The sequence below is a fragment of the Salvelinus fontinalis genome, chromosome 8 (genome assembly GCF_029448725.1).
Source record: "Salvelinus fontinalis isolate EN_2023a chromosome 8, ASM2944872v1, whole genome shotgun sequence".
NCBI classification, from domain to species: domain Eukaryota; kingdom Metazoa; phylum Chordata; class Actinopteri; order Salmoniformes; family Salmonidae; genus Salvelinus; species Salvelinus fontinalis.
This window is the reverse complement of record NC_074672.1, coordinates 15,615,647-15,636,838: the sequence shown is the minus strand read 5'-3', so window position 1 is coordinate 15,636,838 and position 21,192 is coordinate 15,615,647. Positions and strand designations below refer to the sequence as shown.

At 40.1% G+C, this 21,192-nt stretch overlaps 1 protein-coding gene across 9 annotated transcripts; it reads right to left on the bottom strand.

Moving 5' to 3' along the window:
- Positions 1 to 1,396: 1,396 nt before the first annotated feature.
- On the bottom strand, positions 1,397 to 20,785 carry LOC129860684 (membrane cofactor protein-like). 9 transcript variants are annotated; one of them, XM_055931329.1, is made up of 13 exons: positions 20,641 to 20,785; positions 20,252 to 20,344; positions 11,658 to 11,843; positions 9,880 to 9,976; positions 9,318 to 9,391; positions 9,025 to 9,207; positions 7,845 to 8,021; positions 7,471 to 7,584; positions 5,837 to 5,866; positions 5,609 to 5,650; positions 5,046 to 5,091; positions 4,405 to 4,479; positions 1,397 to 3,848 (listed from the first exon to the last, which is right to left on the bottom strand). In XM_055931329.1, the coding sequence occupies exons 2-12, from the start codon at positions 20,328 to 20,330 to the stop codon at positions 4,419 to 4,421; spliced, it is 1,089 nt and encodes a 362-aa protein (XP_055787304.1). In that variant the 5' UTR covers positions 20,331 to 20,344; positions 20,641 to 20,785; the 3' UTR covers positions 1,397 to 3,848; positions 4,405 to 4,418. The 9 variants fall into 9 exon arrangements, with proteins under 9 accessions (XP_055787304.1, XP_055787303.1, XP_055787310.1 ...); XM_055931328.1 differs by lacking the exon at positions 5,046 to 5,091; XM_055931335.1 differs by lacking the exon at positions 7,471 to 7,584.
- Between the last annotated feature and the right edge of the window lie 407 nt (positions 20,786 to 21,192).

Here is a 21,192-nt window from a genome sequence, read left to right as displayed (position 1 = left end):
TACTTATGTAAATGTGATATTTCAGTTAATTTTTAATACATTTGTAAAAATGTCTAAAAACAGTTTTTGCTTTGTCATTATGGAGTATTGTGTGTAGATTGCTGTAGGGGGGAAAATGATTGAATCCATTTTAGAATAAGGCTGTAACGTAACGAAATGTGAAAAAAGTCAAGGGGTCTGAACACTTTCCAAATACTTTTACATTTACATTACATTTAAGTCATTTAGCAGACGCTCTTATCCAGAGCGACTTACAAATTGGTGCATTCACCTTATGACATCCAGTGGAACAGCCACTTTACAATAGTGCATCTAAATCTTTTAGGGGGGGGGGGGGGGCAGAAGGATTGCTTTATCCTATCCTAGGTATTCCTTTTCCCCATGCATCAAGTTATCGGGGTTGGGTTAAATGCAGAAGACACATCTCAGTTGAAGGCATTCAGTTGTACAGCTGGCTAGGTATCCCCCTTTCCCCTTTTATCGTTGTATTTATTCAGTGTTATTTTTCTCTCTGCATTGTTGGGCCCATAAGTAAGCATTTATTTCACTGTTAGTTTACACTTGTTATTTACAAAGCATGTGACAAATACAATTTTAATTGATATTCAAGATTCATTCTTGATTATCCATTATCACGGTAGCATCCAAGTGGTTAGATATTCATCAAAAAGAAAGGAGGACCAAGGCACTCTTCATATAATTAATTAAAATGCATTCATTAGTATGGCATGTTCAATAGAAACAACGTTTTTTTAAACCCGACGCGTTTCGGCTGCATGGCCTTGGTCAGGGAGTCCCTTCCTCTTTCTACTGGTTAGATATTCTTGTTTAGAAAAAAACAGACATTTCAATTGGGCACAACATAATCTGAAACAAATACAAACTGGAAATGCATCCAAAAAACATGACTACTTTAAAAGGGATTCTCCGGTACTTTTGTGTACATTTTAGCCAATAGTTCTGAAGTAGCATTCACAAGCCAAAACATTTCCCTGAAAATTGCATACTACACATTTGCAGATTTGTACACCACGTCATTGCTCTCTCTTGCTCTGCTGTGGGTGCATCATGTGCATCTTGCTAGCTGTCACTGATATGGTGAGGGGCTGAAGCTCATTGGTTGAACTTGAATTGCTAGGGGGCTGGCTCACGTGGCGGAAAATGCACATCTTCCAGAAAACTGTTGCTTTCAAAACTAGGGATTTCTTGGCTAATTGAGGTAAAACACTAATTCTGCTCATAGATTATGCATGTATGAACTACACGTCGACACGTCCAGTCAAAAGCGAGAAGTAAAAAAAAAAAAACACTTGGTCGCCAAAGTTCCAGAGCATATCTTTACACAAATGAATTTGTCCAAATACTTATGACAACTTGAAATGGGGGGGGGACGATATAGATCAAATCCAAGTTTATTGGTCGCATACACAGTTTAGCAGATGTTATCGCAGGTACATCAAAATGCTTGTTACTGGCTCCTAACAGTGCTGTAAAAAATGTCATGTAAGTACACAAATAAGAAAAAATTTGAAACAAGAAATCACAAATGACAGGATGAATCCAGCTAACAACCCAAATAACACTATCAGTAATCCAAATACAATCTGTGTATATAAACCAAGATATATCTACACACGAAGAATGTACATGTACAGCAGTAGATTTATTAGTGAACTTATGTCAAGAATTCAGTTGATAAATACAATAACATGCAACGCACAGTAGTAGATCTATTAGATTGAGCAATGTGAAGAATACAGTATATGAACACACAGGGTGAAAACAGTATAAAATAAATGTTCCAGTGTTTAATGTCTCTATATACATGGGGCAGCAGCGTTGGCTGTGTGTGTGTGTATCAGTGGCGTTTTTTTTATTTTTTATAAATGTGTGAGCATGTTCTTATTTCGATTACAACATATTGGATGACTGTCATTCATATTCCATTCACCTAGCTCAATATAACATCGATAGGTTTAGGCTACTACATGATCCAAAATGTTCCCCTATTCCCATCATTAGGTTGCTACAACCTAGTCTATGAATGTAAGTTTACAAAGTAGGCGCACAGGTCAAGAGAGATTTGGAGTAATCAAGGTGACAGACATTGATACATACCGCTTTGCACACTCTTGCCTGCATCTAGCTGATCTAGGATGTGATCATTAGTCCAACAGTTGCAAAATAGTTTATACTTAACAAATTCAGGTATGTTTATTCCCATTTTTTTCAGTTTGCTTCTGTTTTAGAATTTTTTTTAAACAGAATTGCCAGAATGAATAGACCTGATCACAAGCAAACAGTTCATTTTCATAGCCGCCACATACAAACAGCATGAACCCTTTGATCATTGTATAATTCTTTCTCGCATCTACGCACTCTCCTCCTCTCACCTTTTTCCTTCACGTGTGGACATCAGCTGTCTGTGACCAGGCAAAAAAAAACTTTCTAAGCCAAACCGTCATATCATAACAGCTAACCGCTACACACAGCCTCCTTCGTTGTCACCATATTAGCTAGTCATAGTCAACATAGTTATTAGAAATAACGCGTTAGTAAAGCCGCTACAATCATCCAGTACAATGTAGTCAGCAAGCAGTTTAGCACTTACACCGACAGGCCCGAGGGCAATATATTTATAAAACCTAAAGCTTACATTGGAAGAGTTCTAGTGTTGGGTAGCCATAGCCAGCTAACTAACATAGCATCCCTCACTGTTTCAGCCAGGCGTTTGAGTAGGTTAAATTAGCTAAGTAAGCAGGGGGACACACACACACAAAAAAAACAATGAAAGAGCTAGCTCTTGCTCTTTTGCTTCTCCTTCATTTTTAAAGAAATTCATTTGTTTAAAACTGTTCAACTATTGTCTCTCTCTCTCTCTCTGAGTCTACTCACCACATTTTATGCACTGCAGTTGTAGCTTATGCTTTCAGTACTAGATTCCTTCTGATCCTTTGATTGGGTGGACAACATATCAGAGCTCTTGCAGCATGAACTGAGGTTGGTTGACATCCTCTGGAAGTTGTCATAATTACTGTGTAAGTCTATGAAAGGGGGTGAGAACCATGAGCCTCCTAGGTTTTGTATTGAAGTCAATGTACCCAGAGGACGGAAAGTAGTAGTCCTCAGGCTACACCATTGTGTTGAGGCTTCTGTAGACCTTCATTGCAAAACAGTGCGTTTATATAAATAATTGCATGACGTGAATATATTTAGTATAGTTTTATCTAAAAAGGTTTACCTTTGTGTGTTTTCTTTGTCTCTTACTTACTCCAGGAGTACTACTTACTACTCTAACTACAGGAGATGGTTGTTGGCTGATCAGCAGTCTGATGGCCTTGAGATACAAGCTGTTTTTCAGTATAGAGCCACATTTTTAAGTTTTAGCTTCACTATCCAAATAAATACACAGGGGAATCTTGTTGGACATTTGAATAAATATGATTTCCTTCAAATTCTTTATTTCAAAGGGTACAAATCTGGCTTTGTGATGCAGGGTTGCCCTAAAGGGGAGAATTGTAACTAAGAATGTTGGCAATGAGATAAAGCAGGCTCAGATAAAGAGTTTTGTGAAGTACATTGGAAACATGAATAGTTATTGAATAATCAGGTTTGGCCACTCATTAAGCACAAGCTTCCAAATGAGAGTGAACCGATTCATTCTTCATCATGGGGTTTCTAAACATCACGTAATAGAACTTCCTTTGAAAGGATATGAACCCGGTGTTTGGGAGGGGCTAGTACATTCATAAGCAGGAGGGTAGTACATTGAATCACAGCAGCCTGTTCACTGTGACTCCCTTCTCAAGGATGCAAGAGGAGACTAAAGCAAATCAGAAGACTTGGTACTGAAAAGGAAAACAAAAAAATAAAGTTAGACAACCCCAGAAAAGACATTAATTTCCACACATTCTCTGCTAAAAGAATGGGTGGACCTGTGGAACATAAACGGGATAAATCTGTTGGACTTTGACACAAAGTATATATTGAAAAGTATGTGGACACCCCTTCAAATTAGAGGATTTGGAGATTTCAGCCACACCTGTTGCGGACAGGTGTATAAAATGGAGCACACGGTCATGCAATCTCCATAGACAAACATTGACAGTAGAATGACCTTACTGAAGAGCTCAGTGATGCTCACCCATCAAAATAAAAACATTTAGCATTTCACTGCTACATCATACTCAATCACATCACCCATATTTTGTTATTCTATTTTCTTATTATACAAAGCGAGGTCCATGCAAAAATTGCTTGTTGAGCTCGGTGTGGAAGAACTTGACTGGCCTGCACAGAGCCCTGACTTCAACCCCATCGAACACCTTTGGGATGAATTGGAACGGCGACTTCTTATTATATAAAAATAAATAAAACGGTGTGCTCAGAAGTCCATCTTCTTACCATGGCCAAGGGTGCTACAACTCTCTGTCTTCAGAGATATTAGTGGCCACATTTCCTGAGTATCCAACTTGAGAGCTGTAACACAAAAGTCGAGCACTGGTCACCATGCCTGTTTTTCTGGGTGACCAGGAGGGCAAACCTAGCGTGGAACTCAGACGTGTTTTGTGCTAACAAGCCACTCCTTGCCACATGTCATATGCCAAACGGTTTGCTATATGGCACGGAGTGGAATGTTATGGATACCAGGCTAGGCCAAACCCATTGGCCTCACCAATCCGCCACCCTTGCCTGCCATGTGTGTGACAACCCGTCTGGACCTCTTCAAAGACAGACACACCAACTAGCGCAATGTTTAAGAACACCAGAAGATTTTTGGGAATAAATGGCCATTCGTTTACTTTGCAGCTCCACTACTGTGGCTGGTGTGTGTATAATGATATTAAACACCAGAAAGCTTCGCAAATATAAAGCATGCAGCATTTAGCTGAAACGGCATTGGTGGCTATGACGGCAGTAAGTACTCAAAAGAACACATGAAACTGAGCAACAGTTGTTTTAGTGAGCGCAAAGAAAAGAGGGAGGAGCCATGACAGGAAACAAGCCTTGATTGGATGTTAGTTAATGAAATGAGAATGACTTACCGTGCTTTATATTTGTAGATTATAAATAGTATAAGAGAAACAACGACTAGAAAGAAAAAAGGAGAAGTTTGAATCCTTGAGGTATTATTTTGTTTAACATATAAAGTAGTTAATTTTTACTTGGCAAAGAGTTTAACACCACAACATTCCTTCTCCTTATTGTGAACAACATTAATTTAAAAAATGGGATGTCAAAAGAAAGGGGTAGTGGTATAGGTTTGTGTGCCAGTAACAATAGAAAAGTATTACAAATAACTTAATGTCTGTCCTGCAAGGTAAGGCTTGAACAGAATACTACCATGGTAATAAAAATCCATTGGTGAGCATACGTTAGAAAATGAATGATTGGTAGAGTAACAAGTAAACATTGTTGCATGATGACTAGATTTGAAAACGTTCAACATAAAACCAAACAAATACTGCTTATCCCGTTCGTCTTTATAAGATGGGAATATAGTACAATTCTTGGAACTTGTTTTGGAGAAGATGGTACGACTTGATTTAACAGGTCACCACTGTTACTGTCATTATCCACACCACTTGTAATCTCTATTACAACTTACCAAGTACAGCTAGAACACTCCCTAATATTATCCAAGTGTGGTCTGTAAGAGAAACAAACGAGGGAAGGAAGATACCATCATGAACTTGCAATGAAGATAAATCATCACTAAATAGCCTAAACACTGCTTGAACCATCAAAGAGAACACCGTACAACATGTACGGATGAGAGCTAACTGTTGTATCATCATATACAACACCAATAGATAGCAACTGGGTGACCGCTTACTTTTGGCCTCCGGGGGACCGGGTACGCGATCTGTAACACAAAGAAGAGATATTAAGGTTTGCACATACACACACAATAAATACTTTACTTGAATCAAACAATCAAATGTACAAAAAATAATGATCCAAACACTTCAAAAGGTCCCTGTAGGCACTCAAGGGTACAGGAAAAGCACCTCCTTCTCCAAACTGCTAGGCTTCCCAGGACCGCTGAAACAGAGCAGTACCTAGCCAACTGCTTTGCCCTAGTTGTCAGGCTCGCAATCTGGAGGCTACACACTGCAAGCCTGTGTATGCGTCAGAGAATGCCAAATATCAACGCCACCAGCTTGCACCTACACCCATTTCCATTCATGATGCAACAGTCAATGTTCATACTCAGAGAAATTCGGCCAGGTATCCCCGCCCACTAGATGGACTGGGGATGGGTCATGAATGCTCCAATGCTGCTGGTAGACTCGGCCACTGAGTAGGAATTGTTTGAAAGCTGATTTTAGCGTTGTAACAAGCAAAAAAAAATATCCTCCAAAATGTGTCCAAAATATCATCCAACCTTTACTGCATTAACGATGGCAGTTGTTATGCTAGTACATAATCATGTTTTACCACAGAGCTGCAGCACTCATGTCTGGTCCTGGCGAGCATACACACACACAGTCTTGCACAGATAACCTTGTGGAGATATACAATTCAGTCCCATTCAAAATCCTATTTTCCTAGCCTGTACCCTTAACCCTAGCTCCTAACCATAATTCTAACCCTAAACCCCCTACAAATAGCATTTGACCTTTTGGGAACCAACTGTCACCAGTTGGGTCAAATTTTTGTTGGTTTACTATTATTGTGGGGACTTCTGGTCCACACACACACACACACAGTAGAATGGCCTAACTGAAGAGCTCAGTGACTTTCAACGTGGCACAGTCATAGGATGCCACCTTTCCAACAAATCAGTTCATCAAATCTCTGCCCTGATAGAGCTGCCCCGGTCAACTGTAAGTGCTGTTATTGTGAAGTGGGAACGTCTAGGAGCAACAACGGCTCAGCTGCAAAGTGGTATGCCACACAAGCTCACAGAACGGGACCGCTGAGTGCTGAAGCGCGTAAAACCATCTGTCCTCGGTTGCAACACTCACTACCGAGTTCCAAACTGCCACTGGAAGTAACACAACTCATTCAGGATTATCCATTTAATCAAGGTAGCATCCACATTAATGTTAAAGTGTTTAAAAACATATTCTTATTTACAATAAAAGTGACTCCAAAATGACACAATACATTATTTACCGTTCATTTCTATTGGGCACTAAATAATCTGAAACACAACCAAAACAAACAGCAAATGCATCCAACAAATGTGCAGAGTCACAAGCTTGATGTAGTCTTTTCGTGCTATGAATTAAGGGACCAAATACTTAACTTTTTACTACTTTAATATACCTAAGAGAATTTGTCCCAAATAGTTTTGGTCCCCTAAAATGGGAGGACTATGTACAAAAAGCCTGCACTTTAACTGCATAGATATTGTATCATTTCAAAACCAAAACAACAAAAATGTTCACCATCCCAATACTTTTGTAGCTCACTGTAAAATTAGATTAGGATTGTGCCAAGCAGTATCAAAATGTACTCTACCTTGGTTTGTGGTTTTATTTGTAGCAGTGGTAGTAGCTGTTGTGGTAGTAGCTGTTGTGGTAGTAGTAGTAGTAGTAGTAGTAGTAGTAGGGGGCTTTGTTGTAGTCGGAAGGGCTATAAAGGCATGTAATAGAATTAGGCCAATAACTATTCTTGTCCAGTCTGTCACATCAATTTACTGTTGTTATCCCTCCACATACCATAATGTCTTATCAAAATAGTCTCAATATGTTTATATAAGATAGGGTCAATTCAAAAAGTCTCTTTGCTGACATATTGGTCTTCTGGTCCTAAACACCAAATGACGCACAAAATATCCAAGTTAAAATATAGGCTAAAGTGTGTTAAATAACAAACACCGAAACAAGTCTTACCTTTGCATGTGGGAATAGAAGCTGACCAGCCTTCTATTTCACATGTCAGACTGGCCTCTCCCATCATCTCATATCCATCGTTGCACTTATACGTCACAAAAGACTTGTGCTTGTAGGGTGGCGAACGACCTTGAATCCTAACGCCATTCTCAACAACAGGAGCAGGACATGAAACCACTGCAGATGTAAACAAAGAGATGTTATTCTCTATGGTTGTGAAGTAAAGGTGGCCCAAGTCTCTTATTTTTTGGTTTTAGGCTACTTGAAGCAATATAAACACAATGTTGTTATAACCACCTATGTATGTATATTATACAACTAATCTATTCAATAAATAGGCTAGATGTTTGTGTTGCATCATGATTTTAAGTGTATAGTACACATTAGGGCAGGGCTGCAAAAACCTCTTCTTGGAGATCTACTGTCCTGTAGGTTTTCAGTCCAACCCTAATTTAGCATATCTGACTCAGCTAGTTAAGGTCTTGTTGAGCAGCTAATAGGTAGAACCAGGTGTGTTAAATTAGGGTTGGACTGAAAACCCACAGGATGGTAGTTCTCCAGGAAGATGGTTGGGCAGCCCTGCATTAGGGTGTCCACTGTTCAGACCACTCCTTAGGCTGTCTCATGGACATCTGTGCCATCAGGCTTGATACTGTGATATTTATACACTTATTTTATCATCTGGACCGTGACCTTGCTCATGATTGTGTAGTGGACAGGACTGGGTAGGTTCATTTCTAAATGTAATCCGTTACCTGTCCAAAATTGTAATCAGTTACATGACCTTTGACTTACTCAAACGCAGTAATGTAATCTGATTACTTTCCCCTTAAGAGGCATTAGGAGTAGACAAAGGATCCATATATGATGACACACCAACGCATTTGGGGTGTCATCATAGTGGTCTCTGACTTGTGGTCAGACTCGCTCAGATGGAACAAACTTAAAAATTGCTCTGTTTTTCAAAGCTGAATTGAATGTCATTGAGAAAACAGAAAGGTGTTGAATCCTTTCTGAAGTCAAATAATCCAAGAAGTAATCTAGTTTTCAAAAGTATCTGTAATCTGATTACAATATCTTATCAGTGTGAACAGTTCATACGAACAGTTCTATGTTTTTAACAACCATAATTATGACTGTTCAAAACAGAAGGGGGTACAAAGGCAAGCTTTCAACGTACTTTTACACTCAGGTGGAGCTGGCTGGAATTCCCCGTCCTTTTCACAGACTATGGATTTAGTTCCAACCAGAGTGAATTCCTTCTCACAGCTATATTCCACAACACTTCTATAGCTGTACTCGTCTTCAGGTGGGATAACAGGTCCACCGTTGACAATGGTGGGGGGCTTTCCACACTTCACCACTGCAGAGTAGAACAAAAAAGCAGTTATGAACCATTTTGATCTAGGCACAAGCATAGAACCGTTACAGTTATTGTTATTTTCACTTGACATGCTCCTTCAGATGACTAACCTTCACATACAGGAACTCTGCCATCCCAGCCTCCAACCAAACAGTTCCTTACACCGCTGCCCACAAGTGTATAGCTGAAAAAGTGAATGATTAGACAGTATTTGGAGCATTGCTTTTAGGATAGCAAGGGTTACAACAGAGACAACTCTGATCTCAAGCAAGATAGTAAGGGAAGATCATAGGCTAAACATTAAACATTTCCTTCAGCTTTTAGGGGGGAAGTTTGATTAAGGCCTACCTGGAAATCATAAAATTAGGCCTACAAATTAACAGCTTTGTGAAGCATGACAGTTGACATGTTAAAGCACTTAGTTCAGCCCATGAAGATAGACTCATCATGGACATTGCCAATAAGGGCTTCCAGCATTTTAAAATGGCCAACTGGGTGGGGATTGCTATGAGTTGGGAGCCCAGTGAAGAAGAATAAAAATTGACAACTTTAAAACGTAGGGGTCAGATGCTATAATGGCACAGATACAAAGATGAGTGCTCTCTCTATGGATCAGCCCTATGAGAGACACAGAGAGACAGAGAGACATGAGGCAAATAGCCTTGTACTGACCCAGTGTCACAAAAAGCAACAGCCCTGGCGCCAAACAGAACCCCCGAGAGATTATATCGGCCGTTTAGCACTTCTCCTGGTGAGCCACACGGCCGTACTGAAACAACCATAAAGAAAAATAGTCATGTACGGAGGAAATGTAGGCTAGCCTGACCTGTTTTGTGCCAACATCCCACTCCTTGCCACTCTGTGTCATATGCCAAACATGACATGGAGTGGCTAGGAGTGGAATGTTGAAACAAAACAGGTCCAGATTCCAGGCTAGGCTACTTTTTCAGTGAGTTTTATGAATGGGCAATGAATATATCAAGTTGTGAGTGGGTGGGTAAAAACTGTTTAGTGAAAAGCATGAGCTGGTGCATACCCAAAAGAGTTAGAGGAGGTGCTGACTAACGGTGAGTAAACTATAGGCTATAAAAATAAATAAGAGAGTTGCACACTGTATACACAAGCTCCCAGTTATTTATTGGGTAAACCACCAACTTTCTGCATCACTGTGCCTTCTTCAGGGTAATATCATGAATGCTTGACCCAGCTTATATAAACAACCAGTGCAATTAATGCAACCATTGACTAGTGAGGAATATGTCATAGTAATTAGGGTGGTGAGGATGAAAAAGTTACTGTTAAAAGACAATAGTTTACAGCATGATAAAAATATATTAGGCTATTGTTTTCATCATATTACAACATGATTAGATATTGTACATAGTATTAACATGAAAATGCATTTTACTATTTCATATATATTTCCAATTAATTTCATCTTAGTTACATGCAATCCTTTGGTTCAAACGCGATGCATAATAAGCATCTCTACAAGGAAACATCTGGCTGCACGCTGATAAGCTGTGGAAAGAACATGTTCATTTAGCAGACCTGGTCATAAAAAAAGGGGGACTTGTTTATAGAAAAGGGCCTGAGGTCCAAGTCAACATTCAGACCACTAGTATTTTTGTATACGAGATCCAGGAGGCCTCCCTCTGTAGTAGTAGAGTCTCAATGTTACCGCCTCTCCTTGGTAGGGTAACATGCTCGATACCATTCTGTATTTGATGAAAGAGATAGGATGGTTAGCTTCAACAGAGTGGGCTGCTACTGGATAGTCAGTGTTCTTACACCTGATTGAGCTGCGGTGTTCGGCTATGCCTTGTTTTAATTTTTCCCACCTTTGTCCTACATGGGTTTTCCCACATGGACAGGTGAGGAGATGGATTCCTCCATGTGTCTTGCATGAGATGACACCACTAACAGGGACGTTTTTATTATGACACACCTCACTATTGTCATTGGTTGCACAAACGGTTTGTCTACATAACCTGAGGTGCGTTCAGTTCGCTTGAACGGTTGCTACACTGCAGAACGGTTTGTGCTGAACGACACATTTCCCCAAATCGCTCTGGAACAGACTTTGAGGTACATTTGCTCCCGTGTGGCGAGGTGTGGCTTGAAGCAATGAGTGACGTATTTAAAAAGGACAGAGCCACGATGTCAAGGCTCCCCAACCCCTCCACGTTTTTCAACAGGTCGTTCCGTACAGCACCGTTTCCGTTTAATTGAACGCTCCAGAATGTAAACATTTACTGAACGCAGCCCTGGTTCAAGCATTCATGATATTACCCTGAAGAAGGCAGTGATACTGAAACATTGGTGGTTTACCCAATAAATAACTGGGAGCTTATATAGGAGTGGGAGACTATTTTTTTTATTACTAAAAACATTTACAGGAATATGGCCGAACGTTTTAGCACAATAAAAAATACAATTATTGGAATTACATTCGCATGTCAGTTTCACTGTACTCCACACGCCAGCAGTACAGGTGACTGATGGAGACCCTCCTGCACTGACATATCCAATTGCACACTCAAAAGTTGCTTTTGTTCCATCTCCAAATGTCTCTTGAGTTGATTTAAGAACCATGTTTGACCCTTCTAACGGTATGGGTTTGGAGCAGTCTTGACCTGAAAACAAAGGAGACAAAATTGAATGACCAAGGTGGACAAATACTGGAGACAACACCTTCAAAACCCACATTGTCTCACGTCAGATGGCCTCATTCTAACCCGACACGCAGTTGCCAGGAGCCATGTGTCTAACTAAACGTGAAACTCATGGTGCTTTCAAGACAACTCAGACACTCGAAGGGTTAACATTTACGTACGTGTTCTGCGTAAAGCTTCCCATTGGTCGATTCTGATATTTTCCAAGTGGGAAGCTCTGAGCTCATTTTTCTACAGTGGGTTTCCAAGTCGAAAATTTTAGTTTTGAGCTGTCTTGAAAGCAGCATCTCTTAAAATGTAGATTTTGCTCATTCTCCAAACACTAGTTCCTAGTTTTGAAAATCACGCAGATGTAAAGCACTGGTTACCAGAGACGGAAGTGGAAGCGAGACACCCCACTCTGTTTTTTTTCTGGTTCAATTAAAGGCAAATGAACTAAGTAGATCAGACTCAGTTACCAGTGCATTGGTGTCTATAGGAGACCCACCCCGTTAAGTAGACTAGAATTTTCCCCCAAATGTAAGCAGCCTGAGTGAACCATCTTTGCTGGCTCCTACGGAAAGACATGCTTGATCAGCACCTCTTGCCCCAGCTAGCAGCCTTGTGCTAGCTAGTTTGCTAGTTTGTTGATGAAGTTGTATGCACTAAAGATACGGGACTGTTCTAAGAAATCACCATGCATCTGACTGACAACTGGCACTGTCTCACTACTTTGTAACGTTTGGCTAACGCGATGACGTCGCAGCTAGAACCGTCAGCTGTGCTGCAGAATTCGGCACACTAATCAGAACATTAACTATAATGAAAACGAATGTGTGTTATTCGATAGAATTTCAGTACACTATCGGTGTAGACGGCCGTCGCGCAATCTGACGTGAGCCAATGCTTCAAACCATAGATGGTATAAGCAAAGACAGTACAGTATGAAGATATACAGGCTGTACCACAACCGGTCGGGATTGGGAGTGCCATAGTGCGGCGCACAATTGGCCCAGCGTCGTCCGGGTTTGGCCGGTGTAGGCCGTCATTGTAAGTTGTTCTTAACTGACTTGCAAAGTTAAATAAAAGGTTTAAAAAAATGCTATGTCATGGCAACGTTATCTAGCATAGCTCACGCGAAGAAACGCGTCGTCTGGTCTACCAGTCGCGTCGCACTGAACTGCGCATGTCGTCAACTGAAAAGGCACTCCTATTCCATATAAAGTTGGTCTAACAAAAAATGTTAACGTGTCAGTGTCACACGGTTGTAGTAATGACAGGCTCAGCTATATAAAGACATTGGCTCGAATCTAGGTTGCCTTTCGAATATTTCACTTCACAGACTTGCCATATTTCTAACCCGGTCGAGAAGGGCGTAATTGCGGCTCGCAAGTAAGGGCGTTCCTGCATGTGGGCATTTCTGTACGAACTCCTCTTTATACTTCTATTGGGGGTGCTCCAGTACATAACGTTGGATGCCAACCACTGATAAACCCTGTAGAAGAAGCTAGCTAGGACACCAGGAGACACTGGCCGTGTCCGAATACCCATATTTGCATCCTAAAATAGGCCACTTGAGTATGCGAAAGAAGAAAGTTTAATTTTATAAAAATATTTGAGATTCTTTAAAGTAACCACTCTTCACCTTGATGACAGCTTTGCACCCACTTGGTATTCTCTCAACCAGCTTCACCTGGAATGCTTTTCCAACAGTCTTGAAGGAGTTCCCACATATGCTGAGCACTTGTTGGCTTTTCCTTCACTCTGCAGTCTAACTCATCCCAAACCATCTCTATTGGGTTGAGGTCAGATGAATGTGGAGGCCAAGTCATCTGATACAGTCTCCATTACTCTCCTTGGTCAAATAACCCTTACACAGCCCGGAGGTGTGTTTTGGGTCATTGTCCTGTTGAAAAACAAATGGATAGTCCCACTAAGCTTGCCTAGTTAAATAAAGGTTAAATAAAAATAAAAAAATAAGCGCAAACGAGATGGGATGGCGTGTTGCTGCAGAATGCTGTGGTAGCCATGCTGTTGAAGTGTCCCTTGAATTCTAAATAAATCACAGACCGTGTCAACCGCAAAGCACGCCCACCATGCTTCATGGTGGGAAACACACATGCAAAGATCATCCGTTCACCTACTCTGCGTCTCACAAAGACACGGCAGTTAGAACCAAAAATCTCAAATTTGGACTCATCAGACCAAAGGACAGATTTCAACCGGTTTAATGTCCATTGCGCGCGTTTCTTTATTGGTGTCCTTTAAACAGTGGTTTCTTTGCAGCAATTTGACCATGAAGGACTGATTCATGCAGTCCCCTCTGAACAGTTGATGTTGAGGTGTGTCTGTTACTTGAACTCTGTGAAGTATTTATTTGGGCTGCAATTTGAGGCTGGTAACTAATGAACATGTCCTCTGTAGCAGAGGTAACTCTGGGTCTTCCTTTCCTGTGGCGGTCCTCATGAGAGCCAGTTTCATCATAGCGCTTGATGGTTTTTACGACTGCACTTGAAGAAACATTTTAAGTTCTTGATATTTTGCGGAATGACTGACCTTCATGTCTTAAAGTAATGATGGACTGTCGTTTCTCTTTGCTTATTTGAGCTGTTCTTGCCATAATATGGACTTGGTCTTTTACCAAATAGGGCTATCTTCTGTATACCACCGCTACCTTGTCACAACACAACTGATTGGGTCAAACGCATTAAGGAAATACATTTCACAAAATGAACAAGGCACACCAGTTAATTGAAATGCATTTCAGGTGACTACCCCATGAAGCTGGTTGAGAGAATGCCAAGAGCTTTGCCAAGAGCAAAGCTGTCATCAAGGCAAAGGGTGGCTATTTGAAGAATCTCAAATATAAAACATTTATTTATTTATTTTTTAAATTGGTTACATGATTCCATATGTGTTATTTCATAGTTTTGATGTCTTCACTATTCATTTACAATGTAGAAAATAATACAAATAAAGAAACCCCATTGAATGCATAGGTGTTCTAAAACTTGACTGGTACTGAACACCTAAAATAACATTGCAGGACTGTGGTTGGGTTCAGGACCAGTTCTTGTGGTAGCGTGTGGGAGTCGGACAGAAAGCCAGAGGAGTGAAACTGGGCTGACATTCTGCACATTTTCTCATCAATGAAACATCTGATCAATACATTTTTATGTTCCCAAAACTGTAATCTGTTACGAACACATTGTACTAAATTTGATAGACTTGAAGCTTTGCCAAAGTTGAAAAAAAATGACATTGTTTAGAAGGAGTGCAAGGTTGAATTGAGTTTGTGCACAGATACACTTCACAGAGGAGGCGTAACGTAACGGAAATATACAAATACATGCTATAATGAGCCAATAGGATCTCGCTAGCTCGTGCTTGGCTTTGCCCACTATGCTTCCTTTGCTCCCATTGTAAACGACACAGATAGGTATTGATAACTAACCCCAAAAAACATTGTCACAAACGCATTGCGCCTCTAGGTTTGAAAACTGTGGTATAAGCAAAAACAGTACAGTATGAAGATATGCTAAAACTGCTTCTCCAATAGCAATAGACCCAGTCGGTATTAGATGCATCATTGTGACCCTGCGCGCCTGTGGGGAAGACAACCAGTGGTTACCCCATCGGCTTACTGCAGACTTTCAAAAACTATTTTATTGTAGTCTGCTTGTTTTAGTCAATTACAAAAGTACATTTAAGAATAGTACATGTCTAAAGATGTTCAACATTGCCTTCTCACTACTAAAAACATAATATTATGGGGATTACATCATGCCCCTTTTCATGACAATGCTAAGAGCCAATTGAGTGAGTGCTAGCTAGCTAGCGGAATATTCCCATAGAAAAAAAAGATTGCCGTTTTGAAACTGCAGTAAAAGTGCAGTGGATTGTACCAAGACTGCCAACCTATTTTGTAAGGGTTAAGCTAGCTAAACGTCTTAGCTGTGATTAAATGTTTTACACACACACACACACACACACACACACACACACACGGAAAGCATTCAGATCCCTTTACTTTTTCCACATGTTGTTACATTACAGCCTTATTCTAAAATTGATTAAATATGTGTTTTTCCTAATCAATCCACATCCCATAATGACAATTAAAACAGGTTTAGAAAATTTTGCAAATGTATAAAAAATTAAACAGAAATATCTTGGTTTACATTTCAGACCCTTTGCTAAGAGACTATAAATTGAGCTCAGGTGCATACTGTTTCCATTGATCATCATTGAGATGTTTCTGCAACTTGATTGGAGTCCACCTGTGGTAAATTTAATTGATTGGACATGATTTGGAAAGGCACACACCTGTCTATATAAAAAGGTCCCACAGTTGACAGTGCATGTCAGAGCAAAGACCAAGCAGTGAGGTTGAAGGAATTGTCTGTAGAGCTCCGCGACAGGATGTTGTCGAGGCACAGATCTGGGAAAGGGTACCAAAACATTTCTGCAGCATTGAAGGTCCCCAAGAACACAGTGGACTCCCATCATTCTTAAATGGAAGAAGTTCTGAACCACCAAGACTCTTCCTAGAGCTGGCCGCCCGGCCAAACTGAGCAAACGGGGTTGAAGGGCCTTGGTCAGGGAGGTGACCAAGAATCCGATGGACACTGACAGCTCCTGAGGTCCTCTTTGGAGATGGGAGAACCTTCCAGAAGGCCAGCAATCTCTGCAGCACTCCACCAATCAGGCCTTTATGGTAGTGGCCAGATCCTCAGTAAAAGGCACATGACAGCCCACTTGGAGTTTGCCAAAAGGGATCTAAAAGGACTCTCAGACCATGAAAAACTAGATTCTCTGGTCTGATGAAACAAATTTAAAAACTTTGGCCGGAATGCCAAGCGTCACATCTGGAGGAAACCTGGCACTATCCCTATAGTGAAGCATGGTGGTGGCAGCATCATGCTGTGTCAATGTTTTTCAGCGGCAGGGACTGGGAGACTAGTCAGGTTTGAGGGAAAGATGAATGGAGTAGAGTACAGGGAGCCTAGACGAAAACCTGCTCCAGAGCGCTCAGGATCTCAGACTGGGGCGAAGGTTCACCTTCCAACAGGACAACGACCCTAAGAACACAGCCAAGACAACGCAGGAGTGGCTGCGGGACAAGTCTGGATGTCCTTGTGGCCCAGCCAGAGCCTGAACCAGATCGAACAGCTCTTGAGAGACCTGAAAATATCTGTGCAGCGACGCTCCACACCTAACCTGACAGAGCTTGAGAGGATCTGCAGAGAATAATGGGAGAAACTCCCCAAGTACAAGTATGCCAAGCTTGTAATGTCATACCCAAGAAGACGCCAGGCTGTATTCGCTACCAAAAGTGCTTCAACTAAGTACTGAGTAAAGTGTCTGAATACTACAAATATGCACAAACCATTTGACAATCAATAACTAATTCACCGCTTGTCACAAAATGAAACTAGATATGACTTATTTTATAAATGTCTAGCATAGTTTTACAACCTTTGTTTTAAGAAGAAATTCAAGCTGACTTGATAGAAATACATAACTATGGCATCTATAAAATGCCATTTAAACGGTATAAATCAATAGCGTTTTCACTGATGACATAAACAAGGTATGATTTATTCTATAAATGTCTAGTGTACTTTTACAGCCTTTGCTTGGAGTAGAAATTCCAGTTTCGATTTGATAAATACATAAAATCTCAAATATTGCTTTTAAAGACAGAAAAAAATCTGTAACTAATTCAGTGATACACAGAAAAGTGACATTATGCATTTATTTGCAATAACTTCAAAGAAATGTTAATTTCAAGTGCAATTTGTTCTATATGAAGTTGTACAATGTTTACAATCTTACATTGTATGCCAAATCAATGTTTGCATTTTTAGTGCAACACATTTTAAAGTAGTTACAAGGCACAACAGTCATTTATTCATGTCTCTAATTTAACAAGAAAGAGGGCCCTTCCAATCATTTTCTACTTTGGCTTTGTTGAAGTTCTTCTTTGTCATCTCCAGACAAGCTGAACGGTACCATCTCCTGAGGTAATAGATTCAACTGTTCAACACTTAAAGCCAAATATTTTATACCCTGGGTATTTCTAGAACACATTCTGGAAAGTCTATAGATTCAGTTGTCACTTTATTAGGTACAACCCCCTTTGCATCTTGAACAGCGTGAATTCAAAACTGTTGATGAAACTGGGAAAGGAGCTAGACTGTTCACGTTATGTCCAGTTGGAGGTTATTACAGTCAGTACACGTTTTGGAAATGTTTTGACTTACAAAAGACCATCAGACTGTGCTGTCATTTTGCACATTCTAAAGTTCTAACAGTAACAGAATACCTGAATACTTCTCTGCATGCTTCAGTGTCGAGCAAGCCAAGATCACGGGACTTGGTGTATGTAGGAGCAATTTATTTTTGTGAATAGGGTGGTGAACCTAATAAAAAGTGGCGAGTCTAGAGATCACAGACAACTCCTTTTGAGCAGTGTCTGTCTGTTATACGTTTGATCAATGGGTATAATGGTAAATCTGATCCCCAAGGTCCTCATAGGCTCACTTGGATATTTAGAGTTGGAGGTAAAGAAAAAAAGATGAAACTAGGACATTAAAACACTGGCAGAATTCTTTCATCTACATAAAATATGTATTTTAAAGTATAAATACCTTTCTAACACCACTGTCTTTCTGGATGTTTTAAAAGGTTTGCAAATAGTTATTTCTGCAAGGAATGTGAATCGAAAGGGATATGGTAATACCCATGTAGGTGACGTAGTTTCTCTACTGGTATAATGTGTATAAATGTGTGGTAGTTGCACACCTCCCTGCTGAATTATGTAGAGCTGATTTGGGCAAGTAGATTCTTTGTGGGGTCAGTTTGCGCTGTTCTGTGAAGGGAGTAGTACACCGCGTTGTACGAGATCTTCAGTTTCTTGGCAATTTCTCCCATGGAATAGCCTTCATTTCTCGGAACAAGAATAGACTAACGAGTTTTGGAAGAAGTGCTTTGTTTCTGGCCATTTTGAGCCTATAATCGAACCCACAAATGCTGATGCTCCAGATACTCAAATTGTCTAAAAGCCAGTTTTATTGCTTCTTTAAATCAGACCAGTTTAAATGTGCTAACATAATTGCAAAGGGTTTTCTAATGATCAATGAGCCTTTCAAAATTATAAACTTGGATTAGCTAACACAACGTGCCATTGGAACACAGGAGTAATGGTTCCTGATAATGGGCCTCTGTACGCCTATGTAGATATTCCATAAAAACTCAGCTGTATCGAGCTACAATAGTCGTTTACAACATTAACAATGTCTACACTGTATTTCTGATCAATTTGATGTTATTTTAAAGGGACTTTTTTTTGTTGCTTTTCTTTCACAAACAAGGACATTTCTAAGTGACCCCAAACTTTTGAACTGTAGTGTATGTTATGGTTCACTCTTAGTTTTCCTTAACTCCACTGTGGAATGTCCATGTTGATCCTATTGGTTGTCTTGGTCCTCTTGATCTACCAACCGGTCTTCTTTGTTAGTCAGGCCTGACCCCTTCATCCTGTAGTTTTTTTCCTGTAATCTAATTTAATATGACTTAAGATGCCAAATGTTATGGCCAGGCCCCTTCTAATAGGGTATAGCAGACTCGTTAGAACTTTGACTACATGCCCTCTAGACGGACTACATGCCCTCTATCAAAAACTGTCATGTTTACACAAAACAAAAGGCTGTAAAAGTATGCTAGACATTTATAGAATAAATCCTACATAGTTTGATGTTTGTGACAAACGGTGAATTAGTTAATGATTTATACAGCTTTAATTGCATTTTAAAGATTTGCATTTCCATCAAATCTGGAATTTTTATTCAAAACAGGTTGTTTGTAAAATGTCATTTATAGACTAAACCATATCTATTTTTATGTTTGTGACAATCAATGAATTAGTTATTGATTTTTACCATTTAAAATGGATTTTGGCTAATGTATGTTGAATGTCCGAATCTAAAAACAACTTTACCTCGGGTCTTTCCATTGGCTCTATTTCCCTGCATGGAAGCATTGCAAACCATCGGTTTGGATTTTTGACCTGGCTTCATGTACTCCTGAACAACACTGCAGCCTATCGACATGTTGTGTTATTTCTGTATAACAAAAATAAATAATCGACGACCAAGTTGCCGATTTTACAATGGGGGTCAATAGGAAACTAATGTTGGTTTCCCCAAATTTGTATCCCAACTTTTCTCATTACGTTCTCAAACCCTGGCCTGGTCTATTTGACAAGCGTTCCCGGAAGACTCGGAGTGTTGCGCCTCTGGGTTTAGAAACTATGTGGTACACGCTTCAAACCAATGAATGAAAACATGCACTCGGAGAAATAGAGTTCTGCTTCTAGATGACCCTACCTTGAACAGTGAGAACCATGAAGGCAAGGTGGACCATCCAGATTGTCAAGGACCAACAGACGTCTTTAGAGGGCTGCATGACGTCGTCGTTTCCTGTAACAAACAGCAGCAGCACACGGTTTCCTGGATTGGTTGGTTTGCTCTGTACTGTAAAGTTTGATCCCCTCTTATACGGATGAATTTTTCTCAATATCCACTTGTTGTAATCACACTGTGTTCATAATAAAATACAGGCACAACTAAGTTAGCTAGCTGGTACTGGAGACTGCGAGCTAGCTAGCATGGCTAATTAACGTTAGCTAGCTACTGTGTTTGCGTACATCGCACTTTCTTCTATAACAATGTCCAATAATGATCAGTTTTAGTATTAGGAAAACTCATAGTCTTACCTTAATGTTCAAGTAGTCTAGCTACGACTTCTTCAACTGGCAACTCTGTCTGCCTGTTTCGCAACAGCAAATTAACGTTTATTTTGCGAACTTCCTGGATGGCAGCGGTCTTGAAGCTCGTGAGAATCATGGAATTTGCGGTTTGCCTTCAAAATAAAAGTTCCCCATGTAAACTAATCAAAAGAGTGGAATAATGGCATATTTGGACTAAATAGTGCTAAACAAGGTTGTAATGGTGTTACATAACTTAAAAATAAAATACAATAATGAATTATATTTACAATAAATACAAACAGTCGAAATCCCACTGTGGATGTATTAGATCAGGGGTCTCAATTTGTCTATCACTGTGTGTAGCCAATTGATGTGATAACCATCTTGAGGGATGACAGAAATACTTTCCCAGAAACCTTCTCAATTAAACGTTAACTGTAAAGTAGGTTTACATGGCAGAAGTAGTGTATATCATGAGTAAGTATGTTATTTATATATATTATTTGTCATTTGCTAACTTAGCCCTGAAATGAGCAATGGCTCTGTACTGCTGCTGCT